The sequence below is a fragment of the Oncorhynchus mykiss genome, chromosome 10 (genome assembly GCF_057628025.1).
Source record: "Oncorhynchus mykiss isolate SJ-2025 chromosome 10, ASM5762802v1, whole genome shotgun sequence".
NCBI lineage: Eukaryota > Metazoa > Chordata > Actinopteri > Salmoniformes > Salmonidae > Oncorhynchus > Oncorhynchus mykiss.
In genome coordinates, this window is record NC_143031.1 from 44,126,772 (window position 1) to 44,144,068 (window position 17,297).

A 17,297-nucleotide genomic window follows, 5' to 3' on the forward strand; every position below is an offset into this window, starting at 1 on the left:
GTGGTGTACCTGTGGATGTGTTTTAAGGCATACCTTCAAACTTAGTGCCTCTTTGCTTGACATCATGGGAAAATCAAAAGAAATCAGCCAAGACATCAGAAAACAAATTGTAGACCACCACAAGTCTGGTTCATCCTTGGGAGCAATTTCCAAACACCTGAAGGTACCACGCATACTATTGTTTGTACAGATAAACAAGTATAAACACCATGGAACCACGGTTTCCTAGAGATGAGCGTAGTTTGGTGTGAAAAGTGTAAATCGATCCCAGAACAACAGCCAAGGACCTTGTGAAGATGCTGGAGGAAACAGGTACAAAAGTATCTATATCCACAGTAAAACGAGTCCTATATCGACATAACCTGAAAGGCCGCTCAGCCAGGAAGAAGCCACTGCTCCATAACCACCATTTAAAAAAAGCCTGACTGCTGTTTTCAAATACACATGGGGACAAAGATCGTACTTTATGGAGAAATGTCCTCTGGTCTGATGAAACAAAAAATAGAACTGTTTGGCCGTAATGACCATCGTTATGTTTGGAGGGAAAAGGGGGAGTCTTGCAAGCCTAAGAACACCGTCCCAACTGTGAAGCACGGGGATCACAGCATCGTGTTGTGGAGGTGCTTTGCTGCAGGAGGGACTGGTGCACTTCACAAAATAGATGGCATCATGAGGGAGGACAATTATGTGGATATATTGAAACAACATCTCAAGACATCAGTCAGGAAGTTAAAGCTTGGTTGCAAATGGGTCTTCCAAATGGGCAATGACCCCAAGCATACTTCCAAAGTTGTGGCAGAATGGCTTAAGGACGACAACAGTCAAGGTATTGGAGTGGCCATCACAAAATCCTATAGAACATTTGTGGGCAGAATTGAAAAAGCGTGGAGGCCTACAAACCTGACTCAGTTACAGCAGCTCTGGCAGGAGGAGTGGGCCAAAGGTCACCCAATTTATTGTGGGAAGCTTGTGGAAGGCTACCCGAAACGTTTGACCCAAGTTAAGCTATTTAAAGGCATTGCTACTAAATACTAATACTTCAACTGTATTGATCTATCTACATACACATGCTTTGAAGATGTTAAGTAATCAGTAAGCTCTGTCTGCTAACATGAATATGTATATTTCAATCTGTACTCCAACAGTGCAATCACAGCATCAAGATGTGTGGCCCGTTGCCATGAGAAAAGGGCATCCAGTGGAGTACAAACAAACATTTGTAAATTCAACTTATTTATTTCTTCTCCTACTAGTCATACTACAACTATTTGCATATTGCTTAAACACTGTATATAGCTGATAATATAACACTTGATGTCTCTTTTTGAAACCTTTTTTGAGCGCAATATTTACTGTCAAATTCTACATTTCTTGTTTTTTTTTTTGTTTCTCACTTTTGTTTAGTTTATTTCACTTGCTTTGGCAATGTAAACATGTTCCCCATGGCAATAAAGCCTCTTTGTATTTAATTGAGAGAGGGGGAGCGCTTTTCTATTCCTGTGAGATCACATGGTTTCGCACCTAGGTGTGAAGGGCCCTTCTTTGTTTATTTACGACTAATTGTCTTGGAGGTAGAGAAAGTGGGGAGAACAGTTGGGTTAATCCAATATGACAAAACGACCCGTTGCTTCAGTTGGAAGGGATTACTGCCTCGATTTGTCATTATGTCTTACTGAGACCTTGGTAACACTGTCTAAGTCCGTGTAAATACCAAATGACAAAACAAGTCAAGAATTAAAATAAGAGGCAGAAGCTGTCCCCCCCCCCCCCCAGTGATTTTCACCAGATGATCCTGTGCCTCTTGATATCTTTGTTTTCTGTTAATCAAGTTTGAAATGCAGCCACTTACTTTTAATTTCATGTAGTAGTAAATATCTTCTTAAAATTTAAATTCTTGACTGGGCACACACGTTTAAAGCGCACTATAGAGAACGTGAACACGGCTACAAGAATGTCAGCTATTATATCAAATATGTAATGTTCCACCCACTAAATGATAGAATTTCACAATTACATGCAATTTTCTTACAATGAACACTTCCGTTTGACCTTACTTGTAGAAAAGCCCTTTAAACATATTTTTCAAAGTGCATTTTCAACATCAAATGTATTGTTTGGTGGCGAGCAATCCTGTTTTGGATCGACCGTTAACAATCGAAAGAGGTCAAGGAGTAGGTCGTTTTTGTTATGGGCTCAGTAGGCTGAGAGTGAATGAGGAACGCATGTCGTCAACCTTTTTTTTTTTCCCCGAAGTGGTTGACAAAGTCGTCTGCCGAGCGGGAGACGGTGGAGAAGTAATGGTATACATTAAGGGAAGGAAGTATGAAATGAATGTCGGTTTTCAAGCTACACAGTCGCTTATTCTCGGCCTGCCCAGTTGTTTCTGCAATTGTTTCTGTCAGTTTAGACGATATTCCGTCTCTCAAACATAAGCAGCGTCCAACCTACTCCATGGCCTGAGATTCTGTGTTTCATCGCAAAACATTTTGCCTTTGTGTGTGACTCTTCATCAAGTACTTGTCACCACCAGCCAAAATGTTTCAATCCATTGATGCAACAAAAAACTCCTGCCCAGACACTTTGTTCCTTAAAGAACATCTCTGTCCCTTCCTTTTATTGGTAAGAAAAAGTGTTCCCTCAGCCTCGAGGCACAGACATGCACACGTATATTTTAGTCATTCAGTGAGCGGTAGACAAAAGTGATATCATTGACTTGGATTTGTTGAGATTTGCCTACGAGCCATTACAAAAACATTCCTTCATGTGGCGTGGAGCTTTGAGTTTGAATTACCATTACATAGATTTTCTACCAACCTTTTTCATAATTAGAATTGCTAAATGGACAGATACTTCTGTTAACTTTAACAGCAATAGGGTTTTTAGTTTTTTGCTCTCATAGTATCGTGACGCATCAGATTTAAATTCCTCTCCATCCGTGACTGAACAGAAACCAGTTCCAGCTCCTTCTGGATTGTTGGCTGTGGTCACAGTGGAGCAAAGTGTCAGTTATCTTTCCTTACCCTGAATACCTTTTATGCGCTCTGTTCCCCTCTGAACTGAAGTCCCCGCCCCCCGCCCCCCCCTTTTCCCTCCCCATCTCTCAGGTCTATTTTTCAAGTGCACTGAAGGCGTGTCATCAACCTAACATCACATTTTAAAATGGGAATAGATATTGCTTTGTGAACTCTCATCTTCACATCAGTTGTGAATGTCACCACACTGCTTGTGTATCGTGTAGGGGAATTTCACACAAGGTATCTGAAGTTTGTCATGGGTATCAAGATAAAAAAAGATTCTGAACTGGTAACTCCTGTAGACATACCAGAGTGGGAACTTTATGCAAAACCGAGCGCATTTTCTTGTGTTTTCCTTGTCAATTCAGACAGTAAAATTCTCTCTTTCTACTCTCCCCGACCTCTTCCTGTCAGTGTGGACCTGGTTCATGCTCAGCTGCACGTGTGTGAGGGGCGTAGCCTGCCAGAGCTGGGCCTGAAGCAGGATAAGATCCGGATCAATGGCTTCGCCATCCAATGCCGGGTGACCACAGAGGACCCTGCCCGTGGCTTCCAGCCTGACACTGGACGACTTGAGGTAAGCAACAGCCCCTCCCTGCAGACTGCCACTCAGTTATAATGAGGCGCAGTCTCTCCCTCCATGTAGGGCCAGAAGGTTTTCTGACCCATGAGCCCTGACAGAACTATTTCCCAGGAAATAACCCTCCTAGCTCTACTTGTGCATGTCCATTTAGGGTTCTGTAGTTGAGTGTTTATTTAGTTAATGCTGTAGAGTTGGCGTACCGACCCTGTTCCCACAGGAGCCCTCTGGTCTGAATGATTGTTGGGGATGAGTTGCGTTTTGAAATAAATAATGGAACAAATATTGATATCTCCCGGTTGTTTGACATGTAGGCCTTGAATCAGCCCAAAATCCCTGTCTGTTCCAGCTGTAGATTGTCTGTCTAGTCTGGTCGTCTACCTGGTCTCTCTGATTCACATTAAGGAGCTGGGTTTTTTCCTAATGCATTAAGAGTTCAGCCTCAGATCTGCTCGGACTGCCCTCAGGGATCTATCTGAGCACATATATCCAGTAAATTGCCAAGCTTAAAGGAAGATACGGAAATACCGCTCCAAAACTGTCTTTTGGTATTTGATAACCACGTGCCCTTAATTCCTGAGACGATTTGCAAATTCTTAGCTCTTTCCTCAGAAAATTGGGAACGCTTGATGGTTTTTCCTTCCATGAGAAGGCAATTCTCCATAATACATATTTAAAAAAATAAAATAATAATAATAATATTATGCCATTTAGCAGACACTTTTATCCAAAGCAACTTAGACATGCGTGCATACATTTTAAGTATGGGTGCTCCGGGGAATCGAACCCACTCTTGGTGTTGCACGCCCAAGGCTCTACCAACTGAGCTACAGAGGACTATGACATCAAGTACCCAGTACAGGCAGTCTGTGTAAACAAGTTCTGCATCAAGGTGCTGAGAAATTGATACTAAGTTCTCATTCCACAGTTCTGAGAGTTAAGGATGTATCAAAAGTCATAGTCTTTGAAGTTATGAAAGTTTTCTACTTTTTCTCAACGCACCCTGTGGGATTTGGAACGGTCTCTGTCTCTGTGTCGGTCTTTTTCCTTACCTCTAATTGAAAGGCGATGTAATGCGTCCGTTGTTATTGTCCATGAGAGATGCAGCAGGTGATGGGTAGAGCATCAATATTGACAACTTGATGCATTATGGATGTGAGTAAATAGGTGTAGAGTGGAGCCAGAAGGGTGAAATGCAGAAGGAATGTTTCGGTGTTGTCCAGGGACAGGATAGTAGATGAGGTACACACTACAGATGGGTTCTCTTTCCTTCCCCCCCCTCCTCTCTCCTCCGGGTTTGTCTGAATGACAAGTGTCAACTTATTTTTTTATTCTTCTCTGCTTTCCCAGACATTACAAGAGAAGGAGAATGTTTGTGCAAAAAAAATAATGACCCCCCCCCCCCCCCCCCCCTCACTTGTAAGCAACGTGTGAATGTGACATCTAGTAAAGACTGGGGAAGAGGGAGGGGCGCAGGTTTAGCTCCGGACTTTCTCCTCCCGTGTTTCTTCAGAAGCTAATTTGAAGACACAATGATGAATGAGGACGCAACTCCTAATGGATGGGATTCAGATATGCAGGGCGAGTAGGAGCACCGTAATTTAGTAGGTAGGGAAAAGAAGCGTTAATACTTGTCATCGGTTCAATAGGTAATCACTGGCATTGGATCAGTTTACTTTGTTAGCTTGTCATCGGTTCAATAGGTAATCACTGGCATTGGATCAGTTTACTTTGTTAGCTTGTCAACGGTTCCTTTGAATTGTTTTGACATCAGTCGATATGTTTTTGTATTCTGTTCACTAACTGGGCAGGTGGTAAATGAGAACTGCACATGAAAACAACAGAATTACCTCTGCCTACTTTAAGCAGTCTGTCAAGGAAATGTTCAGTATCAGTGTGCCAAGAAATTGACCAGCGTCGTTATTGTGATCACTGCGCTGTCGTTGCCATCATCCTCATCATTATGGTCCTGAACAACAACCGTAGCATGATGAATGTTGAGCTGAGACATTCCAGATTGTTTGGAATGGGCGATTCCCATTCTACTGGAGAGGTGCCGGGTGGCACCAATAAACTACCTTTATATATCCGATTAGCCATTATCTAAACTCCATGCATATTCGACTCTTCGTGCAGGTATTCCCAAGGGCATGGCCAATATCATTAAGACATTTTGAATTCAGTCGGGCTTGCATCTGAGAATGCTAAACAAAAGTCAAGGTTGTACACGTTGAGTAGGAGTTTTGCTGAATTGGTCCATGAAGACTTCCATGTTTTGTTATTTGTTGGCTTTCACAGCTCTAACGGCAAATCTTTGAACCAGTGGTGCCATTTTGTTTTTATGTGGTTTTCAGATGGCCCAGGGAATAAAGGCAAAGCTGAAGATTACATTAGTATTCTGTATTAAGCTCTGTGTTGCCCCCATGTTAACAAAACTATCATTTGTGAAAGTGCCCGGATATTCCCAAGGCGAGACGACGTGAAATGGAACACATACTTGTGAATTCCGAGCAGGGAACAGGAGAACTTGCAGGCATCCTATAAACAGGCAAAGGATGTTTGTGGTGGCTAGCTTTCTAGGCTCTCTGGCGGTGTGATCTGTCTTATTGGGTAGTCTGGTTATTGTTCTCCTAGGTTTTTGTGCCAGAAAATGGCATGGTCTGCAGACTAGCTTCCACATGAAGTGACCCACTGTGGAATAAAGAATACTACTACTTTCATGTATTGTATTGTGGACTGACTAGACTAGGATGATTCATATGCTTCATGTATTCATTTAGATGCATGTTTTACGTATGCAGTTCATTTAGGACTGCGTCCCATCCCAGCCACACCCCACTCTCAGCACAGTGAGACGTCCCCAGCTCCCTCCACTGCTAAATATGTATTAGTACCTGTCCTGTTCTCTTTATCCATTAGGGGGATGAATACTTGAGCAACTGTACTGAGCAGGGCAGTTTCCAGGGAACCATTCTATATCGGTTCTGATGAGTCCTGCTCAGACTAACTTATACAGGCAGACAAATTATATTCATATTTTTAAATTCAGAAATGACCCCTGAATGACCCCCAGACAATCCTTGTCCACAGACAGGTTTTTAACTTTTCAAATGACTACCTCATCAAATTCTTGGAATAGCAGAATTGTTCTTTTAAAGGTTCACAAAGTGAGTATATTTTCTGTGCTCAAGTAACTAGTCACCACCCCCCCCCCCCAAAAAAATTGGTCAAACGAGGAAAATAAGCCATTTCAAACACTTGAATCTTGCTCAGCGTTTCTCTTCCCTGTGGTTAGTTGGGCAATCTCACCTGTAACCAAAGTATAGCCATGCTGGCTTTAATGACATGGCGACCTGGCATTAGATAGAGAAGGCAGCTCTGGACTGCAAATCTCAGCCACGTTCAATATTCCCAGAGGGGTTTCACCTATCCCGTTGTACAGTCCGTCTCTCTATTGTTCTACTGCCTCTGTTGTTCCCCACTCAGAAATGTGGGAACAGCTGACCTCAAACTACTGCATTGGGGTGAGATTTGAAATGGATGTATTTGAACATTTATGGATTTGAAAAAGGCATGTCCTCCAAGTTTGTTTGGCTGTTTCTACTGCAATATTGATACTGTCACTGAGCGAGGAGATGGATGTTTCTTGTCCCTGCTTTCTCAGTTGCCATTTGTGGCCTTCCAACCCAGTGCGTGCAAGGACTATCGTGGTGTAGGTTGGAAGGTAGGGGGAGGAGGAATTGAATCAGTCCACGACTACATTTATACAGTGTTAATGAAAGCTGAAGGGGAGGGGGGGGGGGGGTTGAATAATTTGTATTTATAGCACTGGAGGTTGAGGGCACCTTTAATTGGGGAGGACGGGCTCTTGGTAACGGTTGGAGCGGAAATATATGGAATGGTGTCAAATACATCAAACACATGGTTTCCATGTGTTTGATGCCGTTCCATTCGCTCTGTTCCAGACATTTATTATGAGCCGTCCTCCCATCAGCAGCCTCCTGTGATTATAAAGTTTTTTATTATAGCTCATTTTAAAGAGCCGTTCACTCTCTTCTATACTGATTTGAGTTCACTTCTTCTTCATCCATTGACTTGCGGTTCATGGCCAATGGAATGAAATGTAAGGGTTTGAAATAATGCCTTACACTCACCCACTGAATTCCTGAACCCACTAAATTCCTGAATCCACTCAATTCATGCCTCTTCACGCTTGCCTCTTTTCAGTCTCTTGCTGGGGCTGACGCTTACCAAGATCTCCCATGTTTACCTTCCATTCTTTCACACTCTAGCATTTTTATTTATTATTCTACTTGATGTCGGTTTACTATTCTGTGTTGTCCTTCATCACTACTAAGTATTTCATTTTTTGCGTTGTGATGTGTTAACATGAACAAACCAGACTAGCTTGATTTTAAAAGCATGTTTAACAGACCTGTCCAATGTAATACCCTGGTTCATATTTCCTTTGAATTTAGAACCCGCTGTAGAGTAGTACCCTTTTCTGTTTCTTATGAGGTACTGTAGTACATATTAAGCCTGTATAGGCTTCCCTATTCAGACAGGCACTCGTACCAATGTTGTTCATCGATGGAGAGCCCCATCTGTTGCAGACCCTGTAAAATAACCTCTCAGAAACTAAATCTGTCCCTGCTGCCCCAAATGAAATTGAAAATGTCCCATTTGCTGATAGTTTGAAATGAATGTCATTGCGCAGCCCCCCCCCTCGCCCCTTGTCCTACGCCTAATAGAAACCAATTCACTGTAATTATGATGGACATTCTATTCCTCATGAAAAATGTGCCTCTGCACCACTGTATTTTATAGGTAATAAAAGTCTCCTCTTTTCATCCTCTGTTTACCCACGTTCTCCCCATTTTCGGGTGGTTTCCATTATTCATCCCTCCCCCTATCCTTGTCTACTCCGGTTTGCGTTTTCTAATTTTCAATTTTGTTTTGGTCTCCTGAAATAATTTGGTTTTCTTCCCTTATCTCCGTCCACTCTCACTTCATTTCCCTCTTTCCTTTTTTTTCACCTCCACCTCCTTCGCTCTCTCCCTCTTTCACCATCTTCCTCCTCTCTGATGCATTTTTAGTTTTAAACAAGTTTTATTTTTTTTTTTTTAGGTTTCCCTCACTGCACACTTCTCCCTCTGCTTGACATTTTCTTTTCTCATGCAATTCAATTCCATCCCACTCCGCCTTTCTCTCTTCCCACCTTGGTTTGTTTTCAGACAATTGTTTTGCGCTCTCGTCTCTTCATGGTGTAATCCCTTCTGCTGTTTCTGTCCTTCTCTCTCCTGTTCAATTTGTCTTCTATCCTGCCCTCCCTTATTCCCCTCTCCGAACAGTGCTTGTTGGCTCTTGATGAGTCTCTCCTACGCGTTGCCTCCCCCTAACCTTGCCCCCATCCACAACCCTGACCCCCAAACCACAGCACTACACCACCTCTGAGTGTCTCTAATGTCCAGCCTAATGTGATTGTGTGTCATATTTGCAGTGTTTCTGTATGACCCCTGACCCCGTACTGCTGCGTGTTCCAGGGATCAATGGTTCCTAACCGCCTTCCTCTCCCTGCTTCGCCACCATGTTTCCTCTGAGATCCAATCTAATTAATGGCTCATATTTGATACTGCGCTAGTCTCCCAGGCGCGCATCCCAGACTCATTAGTCTTCCTGTGTGTGTGTGTGTGTGTGTGTGTGTGTGTGTGCATTTGTTCTGTCTACTTGTTGTCTCCAACTGGGGAATGTCAGGTTGTGTATGTTTTTGCAGCATCTGGAGAGCTGCTGTCTGCGGTTTCTTTCCTGCCTAAACCTTGAATTATTAATAATGTCACTTTCAACTGCCATGTAGGTTACAAGTCTCATAAGGGGTGTCCATGGAGTGAATAGGTCTTTGTGTCTCTGTGTGTCTCTGAGCAGGACGGGGCAGGAGAGTCCTTTTCCTGATGTCTTAATTGCCTGACCGCAGCTGTGGTGCATTGCTGCAATGTCACTGGGATTTGTTGGATCCGTTAAAGTGCGTGGTGGGAGAGCAGGCTTTCCGATAGGCTTTCCGATAGGCTTTCCGATAGGCTTTCCGATAGGCTTTCCGATAGGAAAATGTGGCCCCGGACATTTGACTGGCAGCATTTTCATTTACCAGACATTTTGAGAAATGTACCTGACCCATGTGCACCGGGTGCGAAACCGGATTTGAGCGTCCACCCCACGGTGCTCTGAATGACAGCAATCACGTTTGGATTATGGCGTCCTTCTTACCGAATTCTGATGCGCATTTCGAAGATGTTAAAACATTCCACATTACTACAATTGTTTCTCAGCCCACAAGACGAGTAATCAACAGCAAAATCCCTAGCACTAGCACTAGCATGAATCTATTCTGTTGGTCAGCTTATTCCAAACAGACTCTGGGACAGTTGTTGGACAGTAGATCCCAAATTCATACAACCAGTAGGCCGAGGATGCATGAAAAGATGTGGCTGATGCAACAGATCAGAATGTCTAGCTTTTTAAAATATTGATCAACTATTATTTCTTCACGTTTTATAGGCACAGCAATGGAGGTCTTTATAAAAGAATTGCCTCCACATTTGGTTGTGTTTTGGCTACTTTGGAGCCAGGTTAACATGTTACATAATATGGAGTAAAATGTGCAGGTGTCTAGCAATTTAAGTAGGCCTATATGTTTTCAAAATGCATACTACCGCCAACTCATTGCAAAGTGGTGTGATGCGCGGAAGCCTGCCTGCCGTTGCACGCAATTTGAATGGGAAGTGCATTTAGAATTGTTGCGTGATGACTTGGCTTCTGAAAGCATGTTTCACTCCAGCAGCAACAGGAGCAGTAGCAGCAGCTTTTGCTCTGGCTGACAGATTTTCAGCTTAAACCAGGCTCTGTTGTCTGTATGCTGTGAGTGTGTGATAGTCGTTATGAGTCTTATTTAGGCCTAACGAAAATGCACACCCAAGTTACATTTGCACTAAATGGTGCAAATGAACCCATAAACCGATAAGCGTGACCAGTCGAATGTATTTTCATCATTGAAAGGGCAAAAAAAAAAAAACATTATTCATGCAATTTGATAAAGCAATATTCTCCCAGACAGTTGGCCGGCGTTAATTTTATTTATCAACTTTTAATGATTATTTTTGTCAAAAGCCGGCCCGAAGGACACCCTGTGGGAGAGATTTGATAAGTGTCCACATTGTATCAGCAGTTCAACTAGCCGCACTGGGCATACACATTCTCAGGCAGAGCTTTAATATATTTACATAAATAATGCGTTTTAATTTTTTATTTTTTTTTATAATTAAAAAGCAGAAATGTCTATCAGCAAAAAGCTTGTTCCCCCTAGTTTGACCGTAAAGACAGTTGCCTGGTCATATTGGGCTTCGTAGTGCAGCTGATCTTATTCCACTCCTGTGTGTGACGTTGGCCAGGTCGACAGGAGGTGTTCAGTAGACATGCTGAACAAGTATACCGCGTTCCTCCGGAGGACCCTGCCTCTGTTGTAGATGTGCTCTACACAGCTGGGTAAGCTTGGGCAAACCTTCTGTTCAACTTGTCAAACTGACAACACTTTCGAAGTCATCTCTAAGTGAGGGAGGCAGTGAAGGAGGGGAGATGCTAAACACAGGTGGTGTGAAGCCTTTGTTGGACTGACAGTTGTTGTTTTTTTTTGGTCGGGTTGGATGGGTCCTAGAGGGTGTGGTGTTAGAGGCTGCAGCGTAGTACGGGTACATGCTTGTCAAGGAGGTTTTAGGCTGTGTGAATTAGTGTAGGTGTTGTGACCTACTTTTGAACGGAGGGTTGCTGTGTCTAACGATGGTGGAGGGGGGGGGGGGGGGAGCTGGATTGGCAGGCCGCCATCTTAAGTTGCCCTGTTGCCTTGACGACAGAGGTTGAAGCGTCGCACAAGCATCCTGACTGAAACGAGCACGTTTAGACCCCCTCAAACCTCCCTCCCATGATGCAGCATGTGCTCCATGACCAGAGCGCATTAAACCTCGGATCAGTTTATTCTCCCAGACAGAGAGCGAGAGATGCAGGACATACACACTGAGTCTGGCCCGAAAGGTTTTAGTCACTGTGCTGTGGCAGCGTGATTGGACATCAACCAGTGTTACCTTGGAGCCATGAGGTGATCTCCTCTTTCTGCCATAAATACTGAATGTTGTTGTTTTTTCTGACATTGTCCATTGCTGTGTTGCTGTGGGCTTCATCCCTCCGGGTATATTTCAGTTAATAAGCAGTGGTAATGACGTTTATCAGAAAATTCTCTATTCTTCAATTAGCCTACTGTTTGGAAAACAATCAAACACAATCGTAGTTGTAACTTGCTCATTTGGTTACTTTTCTATATATTAAAACCACTGGCATACAATCTATCCCGAAGTGCAAATGTGTACTATAAAACATTATTCGGCTAAGATTGCGATATCCTATTCATATCTAATTGAGAGAATTGAAATGTGAGCGCTCCAAGATACACAGCAGCGCCAAGGGTGTGAGCAGCACACCGCGGAACACATCATCTCTCCCAGTCCTCCTCACAACACGAGGGCTGGGGCTCCAACGCTGGCAACGCAGGTGGACATGTTTAATTGTGTTGGGAGGCTGTTTGGCTGCGATTGTTCTGATTTGTGTAAGGGTCCTCCCTGCAGTGCCTCTCACACAGTGAGAATGAGGTTAACAGTGCTTTAATCCCTACGCTGGGAGGCACACGAAGGCAGAGGGATGGGAGCTTGGAGGATGAGGGGGTGACTCTTATGGAGCTAAACACGATTTTTCAGTTGCATTTTCAGTATGCCATTTTCAACCAATAAAGATATCAGCACAGCACGGTATTACCAAGCTTGAATAATTCAGTGGTTCAGTGCCAACACTATGTGTCACCCATTTAAGGGCAATATCTGCTGTTTGGAAGGCTAGCTTTTTTATCCTTGGTCTGTTCTGATATTGCACAGAGCCTAGCCCAAGACTTTAGGAACGTCCTCTCTTTTTTTTGTGTCTTTTCAATCAAACCTTTTTCATTTGGAATGTTAACTTGACTGACATTCTGTGAGCTTCTTTTTGATGAATTAAAAAAAAAAAAAAAATCCAAAGTCTTAGACTTTTAATTGGCCCATGAAATGCAGCTTGTTTAAAGGATATCAGCTAATTTAAACATATCGCAGAGCTACAGCTGAGACTACCACTGACTAATTGAGTGAATTGACGAGCATGAAACTTGGAAAAAGGTTGAGTGTTATCAAAGGATATGAATTGCCATATTTGTAAATGTGCATGTACTTGGCACGTACTGCGTATCAACAGGGTTGCTCTTTTCCTGTCGCCTGTCCTATCTGTTGCATTGCTGCCTGCATACCCTGTAATTATCCTGTCCCCGTTCTTCAGGTGTTCCGGACTGGAGAGGGCATGGGCATCCGTCTGGACAGTGCCTCTGCGTTCCAGGGGGCCGTCATCTCCCCCCACTACGACTCCCTCCTGGTCAAAGTCATCGCCAGCGGGAATGACCTGCCTGCCGCCGCTGCCAAGATGAACCGGGCGCTGGCAGAGTTCCGTGTCCGCGGGGTCAAGGTAGGGTCATTACCCACAGCACGTCGTGTGTCCACATTAGCCTTTTTTCATTCTCCCAACTGCTCTACTCAAGTAGTAAAGCCGTGTGATGTATGAGGTGGATGGCTTCAAATCGAAATGTATCCAGTCATCAAGAATTTGCAACTTGTCATAGAACCCGAAATTGCATCTTTTGAAAGTACCCTGTTTTACCCTCACCTGAAACTGTCTGCACGTGTCATTACTGTGTTATGGTCAGGGATGCTTTTGACAGGAGATCCTTAGTAAGGGAAAAGCTACATAGTGAAAAGTGCTGAAAGTGGCAACTCTGGAGAGGAGAGTCGTGGAAAGCAGGAGCTCCATGAAAAGGATGTCAGAAGGCTAAGTGAGCAGGGAGAAGTGAACTGTGTTGAGGCCATTACGGGCCATTAAGGCCAGTCAGGTCATCTATGCCTTGATTTATGAATCTGGTTCTGATCAAAGGCATTTTAATCACTACGCTACTGCACTGCAAGGTCAAGGGAGCTCTGTTCTTTCGCTCTTCCTAGTTCCATCTAATCCAATCCACGGGCCACAGATAAAGTCAACGATGAAACATTTTCTCCACAAAACCTAGATTTGTTTTCTTGCAAGAAGCGCATCCTTTTAAATGGCACCATTTTAAGTGGCCAATTATTTAGTAGCAAGGGGAAGTAGAAGCTAATTATACAGGGGATGGGATGGCTCATGTGTAAGCATGTGACAGAGGATGAAAGGCTAGCATATTAGAAACATTCAGGCAGGAGGAGTCTACTTTCAACTATGTATCGAAGAGGGCTTTGGTTTGGAATTGTAAAGTAGAGAATCAGAGATACAGATCAGTTGGATTTCTTTGTTTATTCGATACTAGTGTCAATAACAACATGTTCACATGAAAGCACAGTATGAAAAGGCAGTAATGGCTGTCTGGATGTATTTTTGCCGGATATGTGAGAGGAGATTCGTGTACTGCCAGCCTTAGCTTTCCATGGCTCTAAATGAAACCTTTGATTGGGGAAAGTGTGTGTGATTTGAGCGAGGGTTAGAGGCAGCAGCTGCACCATGGCACAGCTGAGCTTTTGAAGGGCATGCAGCGGGGCAACTCTCCAACGTTGATCAGTGGTGGAACTCCGGTCTCCTGACCGTGTCCGACCCCCCCCCCCCCAGCCTCTTCAAACCTCCGCCTCCAGCGGTGTAATCCCTTCTCTTGATTGTCCCTGTTCTGTTTCAGCTTGTCTAGTTTCCCCATCCCGAAGTTGTGTCCCTACTCCCCTCCTCTTTTTGACCTATGCTGATGCAGTGTGACAGACTTCTGCCCTGGAGTTGTGATATTTCATTGCTCTGCTATTTCCCCTATCTTCAACCCCTCTCAGCCTCTCCCTACCCCTCGCTTTCCCCAAGTTTATGCTCTCCTCTGCCTCGAAGGTGTTTTGTTGGCATGAGGATTTGCAAAGGCAGCGCTCCAAAATATCAAAAGACATTAAAGCTGCTCCAGATCATCCCCTCTCTGCTCCACAAGGGCACTAACAAGCCAACTGTCACGTGCTAACTGGGACTTTCACTTCAGGACGGGTGAACAAGTTCAAACCATGTCTGTTGCCCAATTCCCTCCCTCCATTTCTTTGCGTGTGTGATTAACTTCCCTCGCTGCGTAAGCTAAACTCTGCCCCCCCCCCCCCCGCTATCATGCATCTCTCCTTTCCCATCTCGCCATCTCTCATGCTGTTCCTCCCAGTGGCGGAAGGCCACTCAAATCCCATCAGGCCACAGCAGTGCCTCTTTTTTATTCATTTATTTAGCACCGACACCACCAGAGATTTAATTACCTGTTCAAATAAGAGCCAAGTCATTTCCTCACCAGCACCATTAGGTGTTAGGAAGCAGAGGACTTGCTGCCAACATCTGCCCATATTTATAAGCGCAACATGTTGTCAGGAAAAACGGTCAAACTGTGATACTACCCTAGCCCTAGGCAGCGCAGGTGGCATGTTTTACCAAATCCCTCATGATTTGATGGTGCGAGAAAAGAAATGGGGGGGAAAAATCCGTAAACATGTTGAAATCCTGTCAAAAAGTAAATCTCACAATGTCTTTGCTGGGCGTAGGAACAGACTCTGACTCTCCGAAGTTGTGCTTCAGCAAGATCTCCAGGTATTCCGGTGCTCATGTCCACTGTTCTGTTGTGCTAATAGCTTTGAGGTATACTGTAGGGATGCCGATGCCCCTTGGGAAGACGAACCAACAGTACCAACCCAATGTCCATTACATGTAGCTCTGTCTCACTTTGCAGCTGGACTATAAATTGGCTTTAAATTGAGTTTTTTGACCCCTCTCTCATCTGCAGATAGAAACCGTGCCTTTCGTGCTCTGGAAAATGACTCTCTTGGGTCCTACTCGAGGATTCCTGTGCCTACCATCAGTTTTATCTATTGTGTCCCCCTTTCTCCTACCTCCTCCCCGCCCTCCCTCTCTCGCCCTCCCCTCAGTTATGGATGTACAGTGTGTACACACACACACACACACACACACACACACGGATGAGAGCGAAGACCAGGGTCTTGAACAAGAGATGGGAGCACAGGTTATTGCCAGCTTGTGTAACTACTATGTTCCTTTACAAATAGAACCCGAAGATGTGGCTCGTGGTCCATACTAAACACTGTGTAGAGCTGGAAGAGTGGTTTTACAAGGGACTTTGCAGCCCTAATCTGCGCTAAATGGTTCCCAGAGGTGTGACTGGTGTTAGAGGGAGATATAGCGTACTGAAGCAGGGGGTGGCGAGATGGGGAGAGGAGTTGTGTGAAATTGAGATGAGTGGGAGGCTGCTTAAAGAGGAGAGGAAGATGTTGTGTGCAGGCAAGGCTCGAGACAAATTATCCCTTCATTTCTTACCTCGCTCAGGTGAACATACGTGATTTTTATTATTATGTTGTTTTTTTAGTCTATGGGATTTGAAATCGTTGCCGCACTCTGCTTCAAAGCGGGATTGTGAATTAGGGGCATTCAATAAGGATCTAAGGATTTCACAGCTGTGACACTTATTGTCATCATACCCCTCACTGTTCCTCCCCAAACAGTCTCTCTATGCAGTTTAGTGATGAGACATTTGTAGGACCAGGCTAGCAGATAAACAAGGATTTTAATGATGTATGCAGCAGTCTGTTACTGACCACTTAAACATGCATGTACATGAGTCATTTGCATGAATAATACTCAAGCCCTCCAACGCTCATTCTCTCTCCCCCTCGCGCTCTCTCTCTCTCCCTCTCTCTCCCTCCCTCTGTACCTGTCTCGCACATTTGTCTCTCGCACACAAATAGAATTGTACTGAATTGTACGGCTACATTAATTTCCCAATTTGCATCTGGTGCTGATTTCCACAGCATTTCCTTTTAGGAGGGTTGTGATTCCCTCAAGGAACCAACCACAAAACGTCCAGAATACTGTTCGAGTTCTGTCTATATATTGTGACGAAGCCTAGCTTGTCCAAATGTTTTTTATTTTATTTTTTTAAATCAAATCAAATAGAGACTGATTGTTGTGGATGAAGGTGCTTCTTTTAAGATTTTGAAATTCATATTGGTGGTTTTATGTGGAATGAGTGTCAGTCTCCCATCCACTTTCTCTCGCAAACAGACATCCACCCACACACTCGTCTCCTCTGATCATAGGGTGTGGCTGGGGTAGAGGTGCTTCAGTGTGACGGGGAGTATATATTTTAAATTCAAATGGGAGAGTTAGAATGCTGGTCTGTCCTGTTGAATTACCATGTTTTTCTGCTCAAGTCTCCAGTTGCGAATAGAAAACACCTTGGCTCCACATCTGAGATGGAAAAAGTCAACGCTGTCACTTAAAATCGTTTTCCGTCTGGCTGTCTCACAGGCAAAGCCTCGGGAAGACGTTGGGGGGGGGGGGGGGGGGGCAGATTAGAACTTTTTGTCCGTCGATGAAAAAAATGCCGCTACCCTTAACATCGTCCCGCGGCTCAGCACGTCGTCCTCGGCAGCTCAGTCGTAATGCTCAAAGCGTGAGAAAAGTGTTTAGTTCGTCAAGGTAGGGCGGCGTAGGTGTCCAGACATGGACACTCTGAAGCCTGTTTGTGCTGCAGGTACAGTTGTAATGAC

At 44.2% G+C, this 17,297-nt stretch overlaps 1 protein-coding gene across 3 annotated transcripts in view; it reads left to right on the plus strand.

Moving 5' to 3' along the window:
- LOC110533971 (pyruvate carboxylase, mitochondrial) overlaps window positions 1–17,297 on the plus strand; it is a 96,580-nt gene that overhangs the window by 35,788 nt on the left and 43,495 nt on the right. For all 3 annotated transcript variants that reach the window (XM_036990381.2, XM_036990382.2, XM_036990383.2), the window contains 2 exons: window positions 3,429–3,591; window positions 12,994–13,176. In XM_036990381.2, the coding sequence (XP_036846276.1) occupies window positions 3,429–3,591; window positions 12,994–13,176 (346 nt within the window). The remainder of the gene's footprint in view (window positions 1–3,428; window positions 3,592–12,993; window positions 13,177–17,297) is intronic.